The 26,351-nt window shown below is 38.4% G+C and overlaps 1 protein-coding gene across 9 annotated transcripts in view; it reads right to left on the reverse strand.

Moving 5' to 3' along the window:
* Window positions 1-26,351, reverse strand: part of LOC136832206 (AT-rich interactive domain-containing protein 3C-like) — a 383,925-nt gene that overhangs the window by 212,271 nt on the left and 145,303 nt on the right. For 5 of the 9 annotated variants that reach the window (XM_067093034.1, XM_067093032.1, XM_067093040.1 and 2 more), the window contains one exon: window positions 16,680-16,724. The exons of the other annotated variants lie outside the window; for them this stretch is intronic. In XM_067093034.1, coding sequence (XP_066949135.1) covers window positions 16,680-16,724 — 45 coding nt within the window. The remainder of the gene's footprint in view (window positions 1-16,679; window positions 16,725-26,351) is intronic. 9 annotated transcript variants of the gene reach the window in all.

Raw genomic sequence — 26,351 nt, forward strand, 5'->3', positions numbered from 1 at the left:
TGTTGCAATATTTAGAAATCACGCATCTAATCACACCATCGTTTTTCTCTTTCAAAACTTCTAAATTTTTTATTCTTTTCTCAAAACAATGACAAATTGTTGCAAAATTTCCGTATTAACATCCATACGTCTAAAAATGATAATCTTAAGCGAACGTTCCTTTGACATTCCTTGGAATTATGAATATTACGAAGGACATATTTACATTGGAAATTTTTTCAGTGAATTTCTCGTCTACTAAGCGTCTAGGCTAAACTTGTTCTACCGAACAGTTTTTGTGATTTTTTTGGCGTATGGTCGAACTGTTTTCCTAAATTTCGTTAACTTTGTTGAACAGTTTTCCAAATTTTTGACAGTTTTCCAGATTTTTACATTAGTAATAAGTTTTCCTTACTTTAGATTAACTTTTCCAAATTATTGAACAGTCTTTCGCGTTTTTGGCACCTGACCGAACAGTTTTCCCAATTTTACAAAGATGGTCTAATACATGCATTATATTAACAGGAAAAACCGTTCTAACAGGTGTCTAAATAAAGAAAAATATTAAACCACGGGACAAAAATTGGGAAAATTGTTCTGCCAGGTGCAAATTATATATATATATATATATATATATATATATATATATATATATATATATATATATATATATATATATATATATATAACCATTATTTAAAAATTTAGAAACATCGAAAATGCATACGGAATATACGTATGAAGTATATATGAACCGTCATCCACAATATTGATACGCCTACGGAAATATACATTATGTATAAAAATTTCATATCTAATATTAGCGACAAACACACATACACATATATATATACATATATATATATATATACATATATATATGCATATATATATACACACATACATATATATATATAATCTATATATATATATATATATATATATATATATATATATATATATATATATATATATATATATATATATATATGTATATATATAAAAGAAATCTACATCACAATGAATAACATTCGTTTCCATTACCTCAAACAACCATCTGGTCTCAAGAGTACACTTTCACTCTCACCGTCGAAATATAAGAAAAAAAAAAAAAGGTGGTCTGAACACAATAAAAAATGTAATGAGTTTAAGAAAGTGATAGGAAAATGAGCCCGGAGCCATGCGCGAAACCAATAATAATAATAATAATAATATTCTCTTGAGGAATTCGCCATGTTAATGATGAGGCTCTCACAAGTCACTATATTTTTCTCTCTAAAATTGTTGTTCCTTTTGCCAATATGAAAACACGACTCATGTCAGCTAATATTGAATCACCTCATCTTGGATGAAATTTCGGCTTATTCAAAAAGATGAATAATATGTCTAGGAATTTCTGAGGGATTTCAAAAAGATGAGTAATCCATCTAGGAATTTCTAAGGGATTGCAAAAAGATGAGTAATCCATCTAGGAATTTCTAAGGGATGAAATTTCAGCTTATTCAAACAGATGAATAATCCATCTAGGAATTTCTAAGGGATTTCAAACAGATGAGTAATCCATCTTGGAATATATAAGGGATTTCAAAAGATGAGTAATCCATCTAGGAATTTCTAAGGGATGAAATTTTGGCTTATTCAAAAAGATGAGTAATCCAGCTATGAATTTCTAAGGGATTTCAAAAAGATGAGTAACCCATCTATGAATTTCTAAGGGATGAAATTTCGGTTTATTCAAAAAAATTAGTAATCCATCTATGAATTTCTAATGGATGAAATTTCGGCTTATTCAAACAGATGAGTAATCCATCTAGGATTTTCTAAGGGATTTCAAACAGATGAGTAATCCATCTAGGAATATCTAAGGGATTTCAAAAGATGAGTAATCCATCTAGGAATTTCTAAGGGATGAAATTTTTGGCTTATTCAAAAGATGAGTAATCCATCTATGAATTTCTAATGGATTTCAAAAGATGAGTAACGATCTATGAATTTCTAAGGGATGAAATTTCGGCTTATTCAAAAAAATGAGTAATCCATCTATGAATTTCTAAGGGATGAAATTTCGGCTCATTCAAACAGATGAGTAATCCATTTAAGAATTTCTAATGGATTTCAAAAAGATGAGTAATCCATCTAGGAATTTCTAAGAGATTTCAAAAAGATGAGTAATCCATCTATGAATTTCTAGGGGATGAAATTTCGGCTCATTCAAAAAGATGAATAATCCATTTAGGAATTTCTAAGGGATTTCAAAAAGATGAGTAATCCATCTAGCAATTTCCAAGGGATTTCAAAAAGATGAGTAATCTATCTAGGAATTTCTAAAGGATTTCAAAAAGATGAGTAATCCATCTGGGAATTTCTAAGGGATGAAATTTCGGCTCATTCAAAAAGGTGAGTAATCCATCTAGGAATTTTCTATTTATCATTTATGTTGAACGGATAAATTCATCTCATGAACGAGCAGTGTAAATTCAGTCCTCGTGGAACACAATAATACGACTCATGGCGTGTTCATAAGACAAATAAACAAAACGAGAGACCATGATGTGCTCTTCTCTCCTAATAAATGGCATTTTCAATCCTGCATTCCCTATTCTGATGTCACCACGGGCCCCTTTTCGGCTTTACCTCTTTTGGCATTAATGTATATAATAGTTAACTACCTAATAATAATGATAAACTGCATTATACCACTCGTATACAGCACAGGTTACTAGGTAATGAAATACCAATAAATGTCAACGGTGCAATAGTCAATAATTTCTCATTTCTCATTCTTCAAAAAAATGAGACAATGCCAAAGTAACGGGAAAAAGAGACTTTCTCTCTCTATCTCTCTCTCACATGCACACACAAACACATACATACACATCAACGCACATACGCGCACGCTGCCGTGTCTACCGGTGGCGTTACAAACATATAACCGTTACCTATACAGTTTTACTCGTTTTAATTATCATTACTGCTCCTAACTACGTTTGGGTGTATTTGCGGACCTATTCTTTCGTCCCAATAACCAAAACTCTGCTTTTCTGTGCTGCAAGTCCTGCGATCAATATTAACCGATAGGTGCCATCATCAGAGCCAAAACATTTCGCCATCTGCAGAGTCTGAGAACGAATCCGCTACACCTTCAATACACTCATTCAAGTCGTTTCCTGGTGGTCATTCATTCACGTATTTACCAAGTGTATGTATGTACTGTATGTATGTATAAATATAAACATATATATGTATATACACATATACATACATACATACATATACATATATATATATATATATATATATATATATATATATATATATATATATATATATAAATATATACATACATATATATAATACATACTATATATATATACTGTATATGTAAATATACATATGCATATATATGTATCTATGAATATATGTATGTTTATTCATACAGAGAGAGAGAGAGAGAGAGAGAGAGAGAGAGAGAGAGAACTCGTTCGATGCCAGAGTATTAAGACCTCAATGTATGAGTTTAGACAGCGGGACAGCATTAGAGCCAGATCTCATTAAGAATATATTAGGCCGCATCACAGACCTACATTAACATTTTCTTTTTCTTTTCTTTTCTTTTTTTTTGACAGTGTGAGGATCATGGCCCAAACACTTCATCACTGTCACCCCTTAAGCAACGCTTCTGTCAACGGAGCCATATTTTTGTCACCCCCTTTCCTCCCACACCGAGAGGTCCCCACCACATTGACAATCAAAGCTTTTGTCTCTCTCTCTCTCTTTCTCTCTCGGCGAAAGCGCATCTCTCTCTCTATGTTAAAACTGAAGCACAGACCATTTCTACTCCTGTAACAATCCTATCTTGTTTTGCATTTAGCAGTTGCAGTTTAGAATTATACACACACACACACACACATATATATATATATATATGTATATATATATATATATATATATATATATATATATATATATATATATATATATATATATATATATATATATATATATATAAAATAAATTGGCTCAACTATTATTATTATTATTATTATTATTATTATTATTATTATTATTATTATTATTATTATTATGAGATTCATCCTGAAATTCTGAGGATATCCAATTACGCTTTTCATCCTCGGCGAAAGCGTTATTTATCATTACTACTATTATCCATTTTTGGCCCTGGGCAACGTATGGAGCATTAATATATATATATATATATATATATATATATATATATATATATATATATATATATATATTATTAAAACTGGGACAGACCATTTCTACCCTTAGGTCCTTATATATATATATATATATATATATATATATATATATATATATATATATATATATATATAGCCTCGTGAGGATTCCAATAATAACCTATCTTGTTTTGTGCATTTAGCAGTTGCAGTTTAGAATTATACACACACACACACACACATATATATATATACATATATATATATATATATATATATATATATATATATATATATATATATATATATAATATATATATATGTATAATATATTGTATATATATATATATATATATATATATATATATATATATATATATATATATATATATATATATATATATATACTATATATATATACTCTATGTTGATGGATAGAGAACATGGAGTCGAGAATTGAAATCGCGCAACTTGCAAAGCATTTTTACAAGAACAATAACAATACTCGTAAAAGAAAATATAAAATACACTGCCGAATCCCGTCTACTCCAAATGATTTATGCATATTAGAGAGCTGCCGAGAAAGGGAGCGTCCTCGCCCCCGGAAGCCTTGGCACAGAAATCAAGGCCATAAACGTATATGGCCATCCTTCTGCTCAGCCTTCGATTGGAATACCCACAGACACAAGAAATCACTTGTAAGGAGCTTCAATGATGTATTGAAGGGTTTAACACAAAGTAACTTGAAGCATTACCCCCAGGAAATGACTTGTAAGGAGCTTCAATGATGTACTGAAGGCTTCAATGATGTGTTGAAGGATTAAACACAAGGTAACTTGAAACATTACCCCCAGGAAATGACTTGTAAGGAGCTTCAATGATGTACTGAAGGCTTCAATGATGTGTTGAAGGATTAAACACGAAGTAACTTGAGGCATTACCCCCAGGAAATGACTTGTAAGGGGTTCTAATGATGTATTGAAGGACTGAACACAAAGTAACTTGAAACATTATCCCCAAGAAATGACTTGTAAGGAGCTCCAGTGATGTACTGAAGGATTTAACACAAAGTAACTTGAAACATTACCCCCCAACGGTTGACAGCAAAGAGTAATTAGATGATTCATAAAAGGATTAAACACTAAATGAATTCAGTATTAGCCGCCAAGGCATGACTTCAAAAAGCATCTCGATGATATACAAAAGGATTTAACATGAAAAATCTGTACATTAGCCTCAAAGCCATGATTTCAACAGTACTCATAAGAGCTTTAGAGGATTAATACGAGAACATTTTACCATTATCCTCATACATCTGCTTTGTAAGTAACGCATCATATACACTTCGAGGAATAATTCACGAAAAACTTCAACATTAACCTTACAGGCTTGACATCGAAAACACTTTGCCTGAAACTCAAAACTTCTAAAGTACTAGGAAATTGTAATAAATCATTAGACTCGAAGAAAGTTCAGATACTAACCTTTGACCAGTGATTAAAAACAAACATACAAAGCGTTAAAAAAATCTATCATGAAAAATTCTTCAGCATTATCTCAAAGAAAGAAGAAAGACGAAGAAAAGAAGAGCATCTTGACAGGAATCTGCCAGCATCCTCATCAGAGAGAGGCGAAAAAGCAAAATCACTAAATACTACAATCGAGCTATTTTCCCACAACAACTCTTGGTAACCAGCACATTCACAACATATCGGCAGGAGGAACGCAAAATCAAAACAAAAATCCTGCTCTCGACAACCGCATCCATGTCATCTACGACGGGACGAAATGGAGGGAAGGTGAGGGGAGAGAGAGGGTGTGAGGGGAAGGAGAGGATGTGAGGGAAGGAGGGAAGGTGAGGGGAGAGAGAGAGCGAGGGGAGGGAGGGAAGGTGAGAGGAGGGAGAGGATGTGAGGGGAAGGGGATGAGACGAGGAAGCGAGGGGAGGGAGGGAAGATGAGGGGAAGGAGAGGAGGAGAGGCGAAGGAAAGGAGGCGAGAGAATGGAGGGAAGGTGAGGAGGAGAAGGAGAGGAGGCGGGGGGATGGAGGGAAGGTGAGAGGAAGGAGAGGAGGTGAGGAGGCGAGGGGATGGAGGGAAGGTGAGGAGAAGGAGAGGAGGCGAGGTGGAAGGAGAGAAGAGGCGAGAGAATGGAGGGAAGGTGAGGAAGGAGGGGGTGAGGGGTCATGAGGGAAGGCGAGGGGAAAGGAGGGGGAGGGGGAGGGGAGGAGCTGAGGAAAGGAGCGAAGGGAGGCTCAGATGGGCTGCTACCTCGGTTCTGTCACTAACAGATGACATCAGCAGGCAGCAGGCATAAAGCAGATTCACATTCCGAGTCCTTCGTTTACTGTCCATTTTTATCGACCTGTTTTTTAACTGTTATCACTTTTAATGCTTTTTTTAACCATTGTTCTCAATATTATTACTGTCATTACCTTTATTATGAATACTATTTTTTCTGCTTCTTCAGAAGCTGTGTTGATTTTGCCGATTATCATTTCTTTTTATCATGTTATCTCATGTGTGTTAATGTTATTGTCTCTACTTTGTATACTCCATGTATATCCCTTGAGCTGAAATAAAATTTAATATTATTATTATTATTATTATTATTATTATTACATCGTCTTCGTCACTTGATTTGGGACTTCCCTGACAGCGCAGTTTCTCTTCACCAAAACCAGAAACTCTTTCATGATCTGTTAATTTTTCGTCGCTATTCAAAATCTTTGCTAGCATATCAGTTTCATGAACTCTCTTCCGTCACACATCAACAGTAATTGCATTCATACCACAATTCGTCAGATATGCGAAATAAAGCTCACCACTGCGTCTGGTTACCACTTGGATGGGTGACCACCAATCAACGCCAGACGCCGTCGACACAATAGACCCCTTGAACACCCGTGGATCTAATCACTTCATCCTAAAAATATCTGCTGAGGACAAAGGATCAAACTCTCTGAAGCTACCAGTTTCAATGGGAACGGATGTAGCTGAGCAAAACATTTGAAAAACATCATATCTGTCATTATCAAAATGAACGTGAATTTAGGTTCAAATTGGACCTATGGTGCTTCCAATTTTCTGCAATCAGTTTCACTAACTCTATTAAACAACGAAACCTGACAATGAAAGTACAATGAAACCTAGCGTCCACTGCGTTAACATTTTACAAATAATGCCAAATGTCAGTAAACTTGTTTAAGTCCGTTGCATCTGCAGAAGTTACATCTCAGTTATATCGTCTCGATGGCCTCAGTTAATCCAATAATGAATAACTACCGAGCATCATACTCTTCGATTTTGACTAAATAACCGAAATAATCATCAGTATAAGAAAATCTAAAAGTAACTTCACTATAAAATAAAAAAAAAAACTCATAACGAACAGCAAGGAGGTTGTAGACTCAAGGAAATTCTTGACGAAAAATAACTTTTCTATATATTCATATATACACTCACACAGACACGCACGCAAGCGCACGCACGCACGCACACACACACACGCATATATATATTACTCATATATTGCAAAGATAAACATTATTTTCAAGGAAATTTCAAGGTATATTTGCAAATGTTAAGGAAATAAGATTCGTATATTTCAAGAGGAGTCTTTATAATCGTTATTATTACAGTGCAGATTTCCTCCGTCTTCTTCTGTAGGAAAATCAATAAAATCTAAAGCAACTGTAAATAACAGATGAAACATCCTTGAATTTCCAGGAGCGAATGCTGGACCCCGTAACCCAACGAGAGGGCGAATCATATTCATATTTTTAAGATTGCCTTCACTCCGACAGGATGACTGACTCCTTGAGGCCTTTCCATTTATTTGGGATGCATTTTGAGGAGTAACGATCACTCAGTCATGTCTGGCGTTGTTTCCACACTTCATTCTATCGCTATTTCTCTACACTTCAGATACCACCCACAAGTCACCTGACAACCAGTAAGTGATAGTATCAGCAGGAGCATATTGGGATTTTAAGGAACATTCTTCGATCATTCCTCCTCGTCCGGTTCGAGAATCAAACGCTGGTCGCTCAAGCTTAGAGAGAGAGAGAGAGAGAGAGAGAGAGAGAGAGAGAGAGAGAGAGAGAGAGAGAGGTGGGGCGGGGAGAGGCTGGTACCAATGCCACAGTCCGCACGAAATGGCAATAAAATATCAATTGGCGGACTCGATTCTGTTGTAAAATATAAGAGGAAAAAAAAGAGGAAAAAAGAAAAGAACCGAATCATAACAGTTGCCCCAAAATAACTTCTTCGCCACCAAGGTCTCGGAATACACGAGCGAACATAAAAAATTATAATTAGTCCTGTACGACTCATTTCCTATGTCATAATGACGCGAGGACGAATCCAGACTTTACCCATACTAATTACGGGGACTCTTCCTGCCCATCGGGGAGTCAACGTGCTCAAATAAAACCTCAAAAACAATTAAATATACGACTCCGAATGTGCCAGACCCGTACCATTAACAATCGGTCAGTAGTTAATGATTTGGAAAAGTAACGTATAAAAACTGCTGTGGAGCTATAATCCACGAACTGTGCTGATGAATTTTCGGATGTTAAATGTTACTTTTACTAGTGCCAGCTACTATCGTAATAAAAGTGTGCTTATTTTTCTAAACTTTGTTTCACTTATCTAATTATTCAGTCAAGTTTCTTGCATTTTCATCATGAAGGATCTTGAACAAATATCAAAACCTGTCCAGGAATGGGGCGACAGAAAAAGGGACGAAGAAAAAATTCCTCTCTAAATTCAATTAATTATTTTTCGTCCAGTCAGCATTCATGAAACTTTACTTCACTTCAGACGTAAAGCCTTTACCTTTCCTCTAAGGGGATCTTGTGAAGACATAAATTTGAATATTGACATCAACGGGAGATATCCTATAGCTGTATCAACAGTTGAAATTTACGGTAGTACTAAGAAACACAACAGGCAGACAAAGACATGTCTTACTCAGTAGTGCTTGCTGTCAAATTTCACATCGATTGTAAAACTTGCAAACCCTCATCGTTTTGACCTCCGAGATATACCACAAACGAAAACTGAGACACACACATACACACACAAGTATCATACAAATCACATACGCTGGTTCTCGCTTTCATTTTTTCTCATTTTACTTTCTGCTCTTTCATACCTCACCATTCATGACCGACGTCGCGCCATCACTCCCAAAACTTTTTTGTTTTGTTTTTTCAAAAAGTCCGCTGCAGTCAGACAGTGACCATTAAGCCGCTTTTTAGAAATGGACCCAACTCAAAAATACAACTCGTCTGCTATAATGACACTCTCTCTCTCTCTCTCTCTCTCTCTCTCTCTCTCTCTCTCTCTCTCTCTCTCTCTCTCTCTCTCGCTTGACTAGCCTATTCCAAAAGCGGTTGACTTTGCTGCCTAAGGAACTCGGGTCCTTATTATTGTTCGGTTCTTAATTAGATTTTTGTGTCGACTATTTTTTTCTTCAATATTTCAAAAGTAATTTCATTCTACTGCTACTGCTGCTCCTACTGTCGTTTTATTAAAAGGAGATAACTGCATAACACACTTTCTTAATCATTACTCAATTAAGCGGTACTGGTAAGATTACTATTACTAGCAGCAATGACGGGGAGAGAGAGAGAGAGAGAGAGAGAGAGAGAGAGAGAGAAAGAGAGAGAGAGAGAGAGAAAATGTGATGAATGGGGCGAGAATAACCTTGCCAAGGCCCTTCCGTTTTCAGTAAGATTCGATGGATAAATTTTGAAATAGTACTGATCACCCGTCTACTATTCTACCAATCCCACCTCTCTCTCTCTCTCTCTCTCTCTCTCTCTCTCTCTCTCTCTCTCTCTCTCTCTCTCTCTCTATTCCCAGATGTGATTCCTAACAGTTGACCAGCAACCAGGGTACCTAATTCACTACTTATGTCAACAAAGGCACGGTGGATTTTAAAGAAAACACCCTATACCGTTCCCCTTTCCTTGCCTGATTCACACACACACACACACACACACACACAGAGAGAGAGAGAGAGAGAGAGAGAGAGAGAGAAGAAGAGAGAGAGAGAGAGAGAGAGGGAGAGAGAGAGAGAGAGAGAGAGAGGGGATAAAATCTGCCCACCAGAAGGGCCCACCAGCCGACCGACAGGCCTTAATGACTTATCTAAGGTAAGATACCACTTCCGGCCCCTTTCCCGCGGCACCAAAAGGGCGCAGATGCATCGCATTAAACTCTTAATTAAATTTACGCTCTTTTACAAGGCACCGCGGAAGGTCATTATGGCTCTCGACCCAAGATGGGACCAGCAGCACAGAAGCTAACCATTATAGTAGATAATCGTACTAGTAGTCATAGTACAACAATGATATACCAAATATCCCACATTGATACCAACAGTTTCTACTTATGATAATAACGTTATAGAAACTCCCTTAATTGCAACTGTAGTAGTTTCTACTTAAGGCCGCAACAGCATTAGAAAATGAACAAAATTAGTTTATGCTCAACGCAGAAAATATTCGTGGCAGTAATATGCCTTGAGCAACAAAAAACAAAATAGTAATTTCCTTTGTGTAATGACATATCAAAACGTCTCCATATTTCATACAACACAGTGAAAACAAAAAACTACACAAAAAGACTTAAATACTTCGCGTGATAGGAAAAAAATATTCTTCATAAAATCCCTCGTCGGCATCTCAGGCGGTTTTCTCTAGGATGAGGGGAAAAGAGCCAGGAAGCGCCACGTCTGATGCCATTATTAATACCAGGAATTAATCTAAGAAAGGGAGAGGGTACGGAAGGGGCAAGGAGTTGGCAGTCAAGCGTATAACTGTCAGGAGACGATAAGCATGCGCGCGCACAAACACGTTGAAATTCCCCACCCCCCTTTTTTTTTTACCCAAAACTCTTGGCTATCAAGGATGACTGATAAAAAAACGATCCAAGATGATAATTTATCGGCTTAGAGAGAGAGAGAGAGAGAGAGAGAGAGAGAGAGAGAGAGAGAGAAATATGTGACAATTCGTGTTTTCAAATTTTTGGAAAAAAGTAGAAAAGAAAAAACAAAAAGGTGAAAGCTTCTTTTTGCTCGTGGAAGGAGCATGGGTCACAAGGTTTCTGAGTTGAGTACGCTTACCACTGAGAGAGAGAGAGAGAGAGAGAGAGAGAGAGAGAGAGAGAGAGAGAGAGAGAGAGAGAGAGAGAGAGTATCCATTACAATTCTTTTTTCCTTTAGTCAACAAAAAAAATAAAAGGTTTCTTCGCGTTCATAAAAGTGGTTTGTGAAAGGGATACTGAATCAAGTCTCATACATATACTGTATACAGTACAATACTGTCAAACTTAACTAATTAAAGCTACCAAATAACTTAATACTTTTTTTCCAAATCGCAAAGCTAATAAATGGCATGTATAAGTGAATTTCCCGAGTGAAGTAGTGGTGATTTCAGCATAGGCCTAATTCTTGTTTCTAAGCCATGCCCTTATCCTTTCAACTAGACTCAGTCTACCTACAAAGATCTTTAGACACTGGTCCCTGCTCCCAACTGTCTCAAGACGATACTTCAGAAGATTTAAGACTCCGTAAGAGACCACAACACACAATGAACGTTACAGACTTTCAATAATTTAAGCAGAAGATAATTCAACGATCACAAACGCCCACGTGGCATAAGTGAAGAGTTATGTCTAAAGGAAGGACAAAGGTAAGAAAAATGATATTACGGGGAGTGAGCCAAGGTGAGAAAAAGCTGTTTGCTACAGAGAATAATCATTACCATTCATTTAATAGCAGCTCGTACTCTTCAGGGTATAAATAAGGCCGGAGTAATTTTACACTCGATTCATCAAGTCCCACCCCGCCCAAAACCCTCCAACCCTACCCCACCCATCCCCATCCCTGCCCATTAAATAAAAAGTGGGATACTGTCCCCTTGACGGCGCATTAAATCTTAAACAAATACGACTTATGGTGCCTATTAATACAGCTTGCATATTGTACTTGAATCCAGCCAAACCGTCACCAACTCAGGAAAATACGTAACACAAGTTTCCCATTGATCTTATATCTTATTTTCATTGCATTATAAACTTAATGAAACCAAACGCAAGGTGAGTAGTAGATTTCAAAATGAGTTAACCAGACCTATTAAAATTCATCAACATGGGCAAATCATAAGGTCTAATAGGCCGTTGGGCAAATCATAAGGTCTAATAGGTCGTTCAAGTCAGCACTATATCTCCGCTGAGTCTTCCTAATTTATCAAGGAAATCTTATTCTCACAGCCACTATAGGAAATGAATGGCTGTCATTAGCTTAATACAAGACAACATAAGCCATAATCTTCTATCTGCGAAGAACTAATGTCTTCCAAATGTTTGCAAATACGCACACTACTTATTAAAATCCCGTGACACTCCAAAGGTGATGGGGATAATAGTCAAGAGTGACTAAACACCATTTCTCTCTCTCTCTCTCTCAGTTTAAAATAGAGAGAGAGAGAGAGAGAGAGAGAGAGAGAGAGAGAGAGAGAGAGAGAGAGAGAGAGAGAGAGATTACATTATGAATTGTTTCTCCCAAAGGATTATCTCGTCGAGTCCCTTCCCGTATTGATGGCATACATTTAGACAGAGCAATGAAAGCTAACGTCTAGTTTTCCCCTATTTTCTTCTTCTTCTCCTCCTCTCTCTCTCTCTCTCTCTCTCTCTCTCTCTCTCTCTCTCTCTCTCTCTCTCCTACGACCCACAAAAGTCAACTAATAGTTACGTAAACAATCCACTGCTGCAGTTAACCGACGCATATTGGATTTTCGGTAATGTGTCCATTCCTCCCTGCTCGAAAAATCGCTTTTGGTCCCTAAACACCTGAGCAGAGAGAGAGAGAGAGAGAGAGAGAGAGAGAGAGAGAGAGAGAGAGAGAGAGAGAGTGTGTGTGTTTTCGTCCCACAGTGGAGTGACAGTTATCTCGTCGAGGTCTACCAGTTTTCAATTACGATATAATGCAAATATTTTGCAGGAATGGCGATCCAGGGCGTACTGGATTTCCTTCAGAGAGAGAGAGAGAGAGAGAGAGAGAGAGAGAGAGAGAGAGAGATTAGGAAGTGGCATCGCTCTAACTGTCATTTATCGTGAATGATAAGAGAGTTCCGGTGGAGCAAGACGTGATTCGAGCCAGACATTAAACACACCGTCCAGTCCCTCCTTTACATAAAAACCCCCTATTGTTCTCCGGACTGATAAACGTTGTCCGGATACGACTGTGATTACGGTCTTATCTTCACTTGATGACGACTCGAAAACAATACCGCAAACACTACAAGAAATCCAGATAACTACGGGTACGGTTTAGGCCTCATCTTAAACTGATGGGCAAATAAGCACTATCTTAAGAATCCGGCGCTAAAATCCGTTGATTATATATGTTGCAGTAAGCTTTTGAAACCTGGGATTTCGTACCAGGAATTTCACGAAAACCCTGACATTTTCAGGTAATTCGTTGAAGTCACTAATTCACTTAGGAACATTTGATCCCCGATGGGCTAGTACTAAACACGGCGAAACTGTGTAGACGAATCAGTTTCGCCGTGTTTAGTACTAGTCCATCGGGGATCCAATGTTACTAAGTGAATTAGTGATCCAACGAATTCCCTGACATTTCAGGGATTTCGTGAAATCCATGGTTTCAAAGGCTTACTGTAACATATACACGACAATACCAGGCAAAAATAAGGAAAACAGCCTACGATACATATTGCGTGATATAGCTTTGAATGGCTGGAAAAGAACTTACAACATGCCCTTAGAATTAAGAACTTCCTTAACAGGATACAAAACCGTGTATCAGGGACCCTTCGCTCCCTCTCTCTACCTCTCTATCAAAATATGCCGATAAAGAATTCTGGGATAATAACACTTAATGGAACCTGTACATCAAAAGATGATTAATAAGGAATCTTATCACATATCAAATGACGTTGGTGGCAGTTAAACTAACAGTCTATATTTGAAGGTCATCCTTTATTATTATTATTATTATTATTATTATTATTATTATTATTATTATTATTAAAGGCCATACAAAAACACGGTATGCAGCTACAACAGAGAATGATAGACTAATATTTCCATCGTTGTTCATTGTACATGTTTTTCACGTCTGGGCCTTCTTTTCTGTTATTTTTCGGTCTGCTTTGTAATAATAATAATAATAATAATAATAATAATAATAATAAAAATAATAATAATAAAAATAATAACAGGGCAAAACCTTCCCCAACAGAAACAAAACTAACTACTGCAACTGCCCCAACTACTAATGCTGTTGGTATTAAAATGCCAATTCAATGCCTCTTAACTCCCTTTGCATCAACGGTCGCCTAATCTATTAAGAAGTTCTTCGTGAGCAAAGAAGACTAACTAGGAGGAGGAGGAGGAGGAGGAGGTGGTCGTCTTTTAATCAGAAAATCCTTTTAGTACTACAGACGGTTCGTTCCCCCACCTCCCTTGCGCACTTATCAAGGCTCGCCCACCTAAGGTAAGTGCGGGAGCGTGGCCCGGGAACACCCAACATCATTTCCTTCTCATTCACTTCAAGGGCTTCTGATATCGGGGCCGAGGCTCCAACGCATTAACGCACATCAGAAAATAGTCGTTCAATTCAGTTGAAAATTATCGTTTCCATAAGGCGTTTCTTCTTCCTTTGTTTTTGATGTTGTTACCGCCCCAACATGATTTTAATCTACAATTTATTTTCAGTGGTATACAATGTATAATCTCACAAGTTGATCACCCGAAAAATGATTTTAGTCACCTCTTGGGCACAGCCAACGATGCTACCGTTTCCGATTAGGCTTCAATTCTTTTTCCGATTTTATTTTCATTGGCAAGAAAGTCGTAACGTGAATCCACAATTGCATTTTCTGTCACTCTCAAATGATTTCAGCATGAACACAACCGTTTCCTATACCGCTTCCCATCTTTGTGCTTTTTCCCAAATTGGCAGTGAAGCAATTCAGATATAAAACTCACAACTGCGCGATTTCAAAAGCCCAATATGATTCCGGTTACTGCTTGAACACCATGAACAGACCCAGTTTCTTCTCATCGTAGGATCTCTCTTCCAATTCCGTAGGAAAAGAACCTCAACAATAGACCCACACGAAAATGGGGCTCGTGCCGGAGGTTTGTCGGGTGCTCAAGTGGTTGATATAAAAGTCACAACGTTATCAGACTGAAAGGAACCTGCTCTCTAAAACACCCCCACCTACCCCCACCCACCCACCCCCTCCATCCAGCCTCCTCCACCGACACTCATCCGTTTTTTATTTACGTTTGTGTTTTACTGCGCGGCGGCGGGATCTCTCATACACCTCTGTCACGCTGAATTCTCACTCTGAGGAGCCTCACTTTTTTGGTCTAATTGCTCGAGCGTTTGCTTTTGCGTAGGACAGCTAGTTAATAAAAGTTACGTGGCTGTGTTATGTGATGTAAGGAGGAACGTCATCTAAACTAGGATATTATTTTACTGCTCAGAATTCTCACGATGCCCATGTAGAGTATTTGTACAGAGGTCTCTGTGCGAGAGGGCAATATGATTTTAAGGAATTTTTCTGAACGTAACAATGAACGTAAAGAAAATGCTTTTTCATAGTTTTTGTACAAGTTTTTATGGTATGTCTTTAGTTGTCACAGCAAAACAACGAACTATGAATAAGTTGAGGGTATACTATAACAATAGCCATCTTTTCCAGAACTGCAACGCAAAAATATAACATGCTATTTGCAAAGGCTGAAGAATTCTGAAAACTGTATTGCGATGACGGTTGTCCACCCAGTTTATTTGTATAATTCAGTTATTTTCAAACACTGGAAAAGCCTTATTTATGTTTAGTACATTTGGTGCGCTCCTTTTATAAGAATATAGTTTTTCTTTATGATGTTTTATTCTGATATGCTACATATGTATGTGTCCTTTTAGGATGAAGAATCACTTAGTGTCATAATTCGCATCTCATTCATATAGTTTTCACCTCTCTTTCATAATCATTTCTCATACTCGTTTTCAGTCTCATTCTTTTAGAGTTTGAAGGTTTTTTTATGCATGTTTATGTGTCTGTTTGTCAATGGCCATTCGTGTCCGAAATAAAGCTTCTGAACTGAATTTGAAGTGAAATGAATCGAAACTTTAATAAAACAGCCAGACAATACACAACTGTTCATCTACTGAGCAATGACCTAAATGACTGAAAATACATGTAAAATATATTAATCTGTGCCCACAAGGCATCTTGATCACTTGATACATCTAAAGATTAGAGGGGGGGAACAATAAAATGGTTGGATAAGGTGAGTAAACGGCACAAGCAACAGTAGGAAGAGTTGGTTGGATGCGGGTTAAATACTACTCTACTGAGGAGGCTGTACACGCAACATAATGAGACAAGGGGCCAAAATGTGTAATAGATGTACGAAAATTGTGCACTTAGACTCTTTTACTTACTTCACTTGCCGGGGACCAGAAACGTTCAGGGGCAGGGTACGCTACCTGCAACAGATACGAAAACATAAACGAATATAAATGCAAAATGTGACCGTCACATAATAATAATAATAATAATAATAATAATAATAATAATAATAATAATAATAATAATAATAATAATAATAATTAGAAACAGTGCACATACTGAGAAAAGTGATGGACTCCTAAGGAGGCAGGATGCGACCCGGAACCCCACACTAAAAACCACACGGAAAATAGGATGACTGTGATAATGCAATATGGCTGTGGAAATGGTACCCATAATCACAGGAACACTAGGCACGATCCCAAGATCCCTGAAAAGGAACCTGGAAAAACTGGATGCCGAAGTAGCTCCAGGACTCATGCAGAAGAGTGTGCTATTAGAAACAGCGCACATAAGTGAGGAAAGTGTTGGACTCCCAGGGAGGCAGGATGCAACCCGGAACACCACACCATAAATACTACCCAGTCGAATAGGATGACTGAAAAAAAAAATAATCATAATTTTACTTCAATAAGAGTTTTCCCTAAGGGGAGGCTTCAGAGATTAAGACCATGGTTACTTCCATATCCACTCTTCAACTTCTAGTTGAAGAACGAGTTTATAAAATTTCAGGAATCAGTGGTTTCGTGAGAATGCAAATGAGGCTCCATAAAAAATACAGTGACACTCACCTTCACATAAATTCATCTTTACCTTTCTTGAATTAAAGCGGTGATGCGAATTCTTTTCAAGTGCCATGCATTCAAGCACTATTGTAAGCAACAGCCAACAACTCAACACTTCAACAAACTCCAAACCATCATTGTAGCCAAACTACCCCTTTTTTCCACTTCCATGTGATTTTGGTCAGCTCCTTACTCGACAAATTCTACGTAAACACCAACAACTCGTCTACACTTTCTCTTCAATGCACACCCAGCAACCGCGCTTTTCAGAATATAGAATTTCCTTAACAATAATGATATGCACTCTGTGCCGGAGTGGTTGGAGTTGCTTAACATCGCCTTCTTTCTACTAAGTCTTTTTAATGGATTGCTTGACATGCCCTGCTGCTTGTGGCTTCTGGGTTTCCAAATGTGAAACGCTTAGATGCCCTATGCAAGGCGGTAGCATGCATGCAAGTCCAGCGTTCTGGAACCTTGCATACTTCTTCTGTAGCCTCTCCTGTCGTGAAATCGGGATTAAATGGAACGAAGGATAAACTGAAACACGTTTAGTCTATCTATTTACCCATCTATCTTTCTTTTTCTCACATTCAATTTCATCCACATATATTTGGTATTTATTCATCTTGGCATATTCTTTATTCAACATAAACGTTTATGTCATCTACTCCTTTACTCTTTGCCAATCTTTTTAAGAACTTTATGATTACGCAGTTGCTGGATAACGTTACAGGGTCTGATGTTTTAATAATAAATAATTTCAATAATAATAATAATAATAATAATAATAATAATAATAATAATAATAATAATAATAATAATAATAATAATAATTATTATTATTATTATTATTATTAATGTGTTATTATTATTATTATTCTATAACAACATCACCAGAATATGGTTACTGTTATTATCATCATCATTAGGAAAAGAGACGCACCTACCTTCTGAAAGAAAGAGCAAATGCAAAATACAATCTTAGGGAAGGTGACGATGAAACATGGGCATAACGTGAGAGCCATGTGTTGAGGAGGCACAGAGGGGCGCAGGCCTCCTTCCCGATTAATCGGACCAGATATTAGCTACCGAAATAGTCTGGCTGCGCTGGGGGCCACAACAGAGAGAGAGAGAGAGAGAGAGAGAGAGAGAGAGAGAGAGAGAGAGAGAGAGAGAGAATTGCATATTTCCAAATTAAGCGAATTATCGTTTTTAAGTTATCCTGAAACTTGGACAAAAATTTAGTAAATTCATGGTAACGCATATTCAGTGGTCAATGTAAGTTCAAAACAATAAAGACTGCCTTTCAGACTGATCCATGATATAAGTCGAAGGGAGAGAGGAGCAAAACAAACTAGCATCTACCTCAACATCGGCTAGGCAAAGACACTAAACACAATGAACTGGCATGGGTAAGCTAAGCTGAGCTAAATGCAAAATTCTTGCGAACGCTGCAGGACCACCAACCATGGCAAAAAGAACCCCTCCCTCCACCCACCCCACCCCCAACTATAGCTAAAAGACCCTTCTACAGACAAAAATTACCCAAGGAAATGATAAGATCCTGATCAAAGCCAAAGGACCCGTCCACGAAGGCTAATCGCAAGAACTATATTGCCAGATTCTCCTCCCTTCAACAACGCCAGGAAAAAACTAGGCACTGGGATACGTATACGGCGATAAACAGAAAAGATCCCTGTAAACTAAAGGGAAAACCCGCCATGAAGCTAAAGACCCCATCAAAGTTAAGAGAATCCCGTCCCTCTCCACTTGAGCATAAAATCGTGTTGCCAGATTCGCAGGCCCCTAAGAGCTTCGGGGAAAACACTGGGCACTAAGATGCGCAACACGAGGCAATATATAAGAGAGAGAAGCAACACGGTTGCGTAAGCCTAAGGCAAGACCCTTGGAGCCTCGGAGGAAACCCTTACGCGTGAAATGACGAAACAGACAAATGACACAAAAGCCTCAGTCGACCACCATCGACAAGACCGTCTGTTATCCGGGAAATCTGGAAAAGATGGCGTTGAACCCGTGACCTTTCGACTGTGTCACCGAGAACCGATGTGCGGCAAGGTGACACTTGGTAGCCATGGATTCTCCCTCTCTGCCCAAACCCAAAACGTTCCCAGGTCACCTTTGTGACCTGTTCCTTTACCCTACAACTCCCTCATAAAAACCCGGATACCAACACTCCTACCCGAGCATGACCTCCCAGGGTACATCTCCTATGACCCCTGGACCCCCGATAAGAGTTGACGAGGATGCCAGGATGCGGTAGGGGCTGACCCGCAATAACCATTTAGTCATGGTAGCCATTATCACCTTTTTAATAACCCAATAAAAAAAGTATACAGTTTAACCATTTCTATGTTCTTTCTTAAGCAAGACAACTCTTAAGACACAAACCATAGTCTGCGTATCAGCTCGAAATGTTCGTGATGAAGCAGCAACGGCACATCATCTTAGTTTCGTGACAGAAGTAATCCTACCACAATATATAAATGGAAGGACACACACACACACACACTGTCTTTCATAAATATAAGCCATTTCTCTTCAAGACAATGAAGAACATACGCTCATTCTTAAAATGAAAACTGGTTTCTTCTGGAACTCATAAAAGTACCACATTCACATTAAAGAGGTCGTTTCTATTTAGAAGAGCTTTTATCCTTTATCATTTCATTGAAATACCAAAATTTTGTCGTTATATTTAATGACTCCGTTTTTGGATAACTTTGTTATGAGAACGCTGGAAAACTTGCCTGTGTTAGCATCACACAATATTTTCAAGCTATCCACCTCTTGAGATAAAGTAAGTTTACCTCTGCATCAAAACATTTCCCAGATTTTTACACAAGATCTCAAGGTACTCGGGGATAATTTTGTACAATATTTCTCAAAGCAAAAACTTCATATCCCAGTACAAAATACAACTGAAATGTGGCAAGGAATTTTACTCGGATATAGTATACCCTCGAGTTCTAGTCCTACCAACATCTCAAAGCAAACATAACAGAAAAGAGGACAAAAACGACAATCGAACAGACAAGACAAGTGACGAAATCTTCCGAGCCCTGAGTACTGATGTTTATAAGCGAAGACGTCAGGCCAGAACTGCTCCTCTGTTGGCGCTGCCCACTACCACCGCCACCGATACCTTACGGCTAGCGAAACCCGCCCTCCAGCACCCTTCAGAAACTATTAAAACGTCGCGAATAGATGCTAAAAACCTGACATGTGTCGCGGAGATCATAACCAAGCCTATAAGCGGGACACGAGAGAAACCAGACCTACTCAGCCAAGGAGGCATCGAGCGGCCATAACTCGAGGCCCAGAGCTTTGTAAAGAATACATCTCAGTGTCATCAGTGATGCTCCCGACGACATGCCCACATTCGTTTCTCGAAGGGCCTTCTGATGGCTTCGTTCCCTCTCTCTCTCTCTCTCTCTCTACGTCTCTTTGCGAGAGAAAGGCGCTCTTGTCCCTGCTCTGTCACTCAACAGGAGATCAAAAAATCGATTCATTGTTCGGGACAACTGTAGTGGTGAAGTCCACGACTACTGTTTCGCGAGAGGAACATGGGAAGGACTTCTGGGAAATATTCGAATTAGAATGTGGACAGAAACGAACAGCGCTTTTAGTGACATTTGCGGAATTCTTTCAGACATAAAAATGGGAGCTCTACAAAGACCAAGCATGAACTGGTAAATAAAGTAGTAAAGTGGTGAAACATTCACTGACATTTGATTAAGCAACTATTCCAGTTGTAATAATTAAATGTTTTTCTTTACAGAATTTATAAACTTTCGAATCAGTGAATTTAAATCATATGCGCCAATATCAATGATGCCTTTCAGCAGCACATGACGTTCCCCTGTTATTATTATTAACAGTTACCGTTCATCACATTACAGTGCTGTTGTTATCAGACGACCAAAACTTTATATCCATGGAAATTCGACCCATGATCATGGAAACCACAGACAAGCTAACTTTCCCCGATATTTCTGACTTTCGGACAAGAAATAAAAGGATGTCTTAACACCATTTTTTTTCTGGATCTCCATCGACTATCTTCCGTTCCATGTGTCTTTTCTTACGCTTCTCGAAGATTGGAGTCATTGATGGAGTAGGTACCATGAAATTGCTTCTCCTTCCTTCTCTCCTCAAGGGCCAACCCCTTCGCCCCTCGCAGCAATCATGACCATCCAAAAATAGGAACCATGTGGAACGATTTTACCAGGAGGCGATTTCGCTATTTGACTTTAAAGAATTCCAACCAATTTTCTGTAGTTGTCCTGTTCAATCGTGAAAAAGGGGAGGGGCGACAGGGCGAGGGGGTGGGGGCTGAAGCCCACGTGATGATTCTCTCAGTAGGGGTAGTTTGTTGTAGTAGCAGTAGTCCTAAAATTGGGGATGGGAGCTGGGGTGGGGGGGGGAGGAGGAGGAGGAGGAGGAGGAGGAATGAAGTAATACACCCATCATGTGCCAATAGGGGCGATAACGTGAACGGCATCAATACAATTCTCAGTCTTGTCGAATTCTAGGCCTATGTGCCCCTTGGAGAGGACCAACGCTCTGGTGCCACGGAGAGGAAAAGGGAGAGGGATGGGATGAGCGAAGGACCCTAATGTTGTGGCACAAGAGAAGATGGACTGGGTATACATGGAAGGGGAGAGAAGTAGCTGGCCTTGGGGGAGTCGAGAGCAGAAGAAGAAGAAGAAGAGGACGAGAAGATGGGTAGAAGGGAGGAGGAAGGGAGGGAGGGAGGGAGGGAGTAAGGGAGGAGAGGAGGATCTGCCTTACAGAAAGAGAAAACATGTGTTCTGATTTCCTGGGCCCAATGACAGGGTCATAAATCCGAAGGGAGCCGATGATGTGGCCCCCAACACAAAAATATCCCCTTCTTCGATCCTCTGTTTACACATCTGGTTCTGACTAGCAACTTTATATTTAGAGACAAATATCGCATTACAGAGAGACTGAAGCTCTGCCCTAATAATTTCCAGGGAAATCTAAACGCGTCTAAACAAATGTCACTGAATGCTTTGGAAGCGCTGGAACGTACTACGACTGCCGTACATGGCAACAATGCAATGTGGCTGATTTTATGCAAATGATATGAGAGTACATTCGCCTGTGTTAAGGTGAACTGTATAATGTTCTAGGCAGTTATCATCAATCTGATATTTACTTAAAAAATATTACAAAAGCCAAAGGATTAAAAATATTCTTACTCCTTACAAGGCATCCTAGAAAACTGTTTATTACTTGAAGTTTCATGTCAAGAAATTAATAGTAATCTTCAAGAACAAAAAAGTATATAACCAGATCAAATTTTTCAATTTTGGTTACCTCTTACAATGAAGTATTCTTCATTAACATTTGTTACAGTAAAGCGAATGGAATTCTGTGAAAGTTCATAATTCATATAATCTGAAGAAATTACTACCACACAGCAGTATATATATATATATATATATATATATATATATATATATATATATATATATATATATATATATATATGTATTACATATATATATATACCAAACTCCATTAATGCAATATGGTGTAAGTATAATTGCAGTTTTAAGTTACTAACCTGAAACTTCTTACAACACAAAGCATTGGAAGCCACGTTCAAATGCACACCCAAAAACGCACAACTGACATTCGATTAGTTCCAAAAGGAAGGGGAACAGCGGTGTTCGTTTCTTCCCGGAAATACATCCAAGAAAATCTCAAAATTAAATTATGAATTGTAACTTCACTAGCTCTCTCAAAAGTATAGACAATGTTCTCTCTCTCTCTCTCTCTCTCTCTCTCTCTCTCTCTCTCTCTCTCTCTCTCTCCTCTCTCTCTCTCTCCTTTTCCTTTCTTACCACCCAGGGATTAAACATCTCAAAGATATCCAGTTTCAGAGGGATCGATAGAGGGGGGGAAGCGAGAATTAATGGGTTCATTCCTTACGGATTAACAGCTATGACGTCGACAGCAAGGTCTTAAAAGTGAACATTACTACGATGCAGTTTCTTTCGAAATAATAGTGTAATACAACATGCTTCTCAAAGCCAGGATGGATAGTGTTATGTAAAGGCTTTAAAAAAAAAAAACCTGTTGATTTATTGATTTCAAGAGAAAATGATCAAGCAAGGTGAAAATGCTTTAAAACTTTCTTATCTGGTGATGTCGACTGTCATAAGCCAAAGTATCGTATTGATACTAAATCGACAGATAATATTCTTGAATTTAATTACATCTGAGTTTTAATTCTTTTTGACTCTAGGCTAACGGAAGAAATTTTCCTTCTTCGTTTCTAAGTCCCACAACCTTTCCTTTCCCCGATACGCAAATTCTAAGTCCCACAACCTTTCCTTTCCCCGATACGCAAAGTTTTACTATTCAGGACAGCGTTCGACGATGGGCATTTGTCTGTCTCATCGGTATCAACATAAAAACACATTGGTACCAAAATCTCTTCCATTTCGAAGCGGATTCTTTATTACACAGCCTTGCTGATTCACGGCAGTCACATGACATCCCAACGGTGGACTTGACGAAACACCTGAAATATTTGCAAGAAACAGCTACATCATCTAGTTGAACTGAACTGAATTGAACTGAATATGGAATTTAGGCCAAAGGCCAAGCACTGGGACCTATGAGGTCATTCAGCGCTGAAGCGGTAACTGACAGTAAAAGGTTTGATGGGTGTAACAGGAGGAAAGAAAACCTTGCAGTTGCACTGTGAATCACTTGTTAGAAGAGGGTTTAAAGTAAGATGGAAGAAGGAGAATATGAAAGGAGGTACAGTAAAAGGAATGAAAGGGGTTGCAGCTAGTGGCCGAAGAGACTTCATCCAGTTGTGGTTCTGTCATCGTACCTCGACTACAATGAAGGAACTCACATACAATACCGATGGCAAGGAGGAAGTTCGCAAGGAGGCACTGTCACGACCTTAGAGAATATGTGATCTCTTAGTCCTTTATCTTCATGAAATCCTTCGTGAAACCGGTTCCCTGCTTTTGGATAAACCAGTGTTTGGTGTTAAGGAATCTTTTCTACACTGACAGAGGGCGAAGTTAATATTATTGACTTAGTATCTCGCTCAAAACAGCCGGTTCACATTATGACTAGCTGCCTGCGGCCAAAAACGATGAGATGGGTCTAGACCACAAGAAAGGAAGTCAGACCCTTCGCTATTAGGCAACAAAAGGATTCGATACACGTTCCTCAGTAAAACATGGTTCAAATGACAATGAAAATATTCATCATGGCTCACAGGTTTCCTTGGAAGTAATATGTCAAGCCACCTAGCAATAAAACGCAAAAAAAAAAAAAATATAACCTAACGCCTAAAAGCAGTATTAGTCGGGGAAAAAATGATTGCCTTGGATAAGAACTGGATGTGCCCGTCTTGTCTTTTATAGTGCAGAAATTTCACCTTTGAAATCACCTCATAAATGAAATGATCTCACCTTCTACAGCAGAAAAAAACAGTCAAAACAGTTTTCACTTATGAAACTTACTTAACTGGGCAATAAAGGGCAATAGAGGTATTCTAACGGTTCAAGATATCAGCACATAAAATCAGAGTCTAGGACAGGAGGGGAAAACTCAAAAACATAGACACGAAGGTTGACCTTAAAGGCGACGCCAGAGGTGCCCTGAAGGCTGACCTCTTTCTACCATTACCAACCGATGAAGACAACTCATCTTTCAAAACGACCTTTTAGATGTCTTGGGCGCGACCCCGATCGGTGACCAGTGACAAGTTGGAACACAAGAGTGTCTAGAAAAAGAAAATTTGATGGTCTCACAGGCTACGTAATCTGATAAAAAAAATTACGAATGAATTCCATAAGAAAATGAGCAACTTCACATTACGTATCTACTGTATACGTAACATACATTTTTAAACAATTTTTTTTATTTGTTACTTGTCGCACTATAGAAGTTTAGAGAGAGAGAGAGAGAGAGAGAGAGAGAGAGAGAGAGAGAGAGAGAGAGAGGTATCAGCTATCCATAGAGAGGTGCGGGATCTATCTAGAACAGGCCAGTTATTTCCGTTTTTGTCGATAAATAAAACCAAACCTAAAAGCAGTCGTTGGCGTGTTCACGCTTTAGGTACTGACTTAAAAGATGAAACCCATGCACTAAATATATAAAAATAAATATTTTCATAACACTAGCTGTTTCGTACCTCACAAGCCTGATCACCGATAGTCTCTTTGCCAACTGACAACGATCTTTAATCTATAATTGTCTGTCTCACTCTCTCAAAATCCTACTATACGTCTTAACGTTACACCCGTTTGTTCCTTACATTCGCCGTTATCCATTTCCCCTTAGATAATGAAACAATTATTTCTCTCATCCACTTCCGTGATTCCCTCCTCAAAGCATTACCTTACACATACTGGCCAGCCACTCATATCACACTGTTACGATCATGCCGTGATTCCTCCTCAAAGCATTACCTTACACATACTGGCCAGCCACTCATATCACACTGTTACGATCATGCATCTCACCAACCCCTGGTGCCTTCTTATTTTTCATCCTTCACTGACATCCTGACAGCCTCAAAATTATGAATAATTTACATTTGCCTTTTATCCTCCCTCCATACCGAACAACTAAAAGCAATAACTCCACCGATTAACGACAGCATTCTATTCCAAGATCTATTCTGCCCTAAAATGGAAGACTGCAGTGTCTGCAAAAATACAAAACTGAGAAAAATGGTAGATACTCCCTTGCCTTACTACTGATTTTGCAGATACTGCAAATGGGATCCCATAAATACTCGTGGAAAACACTGGAGAATCATTCTGAAACTGCAGTAACTTCTGCATTAGTGCTTCACGAGCCAAATAGGTGGCATATCTCAAGTCTGAAAATTTTGCAGATGCTGCAGTTTTTTTTTATTTTAGGGCAGTATTCGTTCATTGTCCTTCCTCCTTACAT

Source organism: Macrobrachium rosenbergii, chromosome 49, assembly GCF_040412425.1.
Source record: "Macrobrachium rosenbergii isolate ZJJX-2024 chromosome 49, ASM4041242v1, whole genome shotgun sequence".
NCBI classification, from domain to species: domain Eukaryota; kingdom Metazoa; phylum Arthropoda; class Malacostraca; order Decapoda; family Palaemonidae; genus Macrobrachium; species Macrobrachium rosenbergii.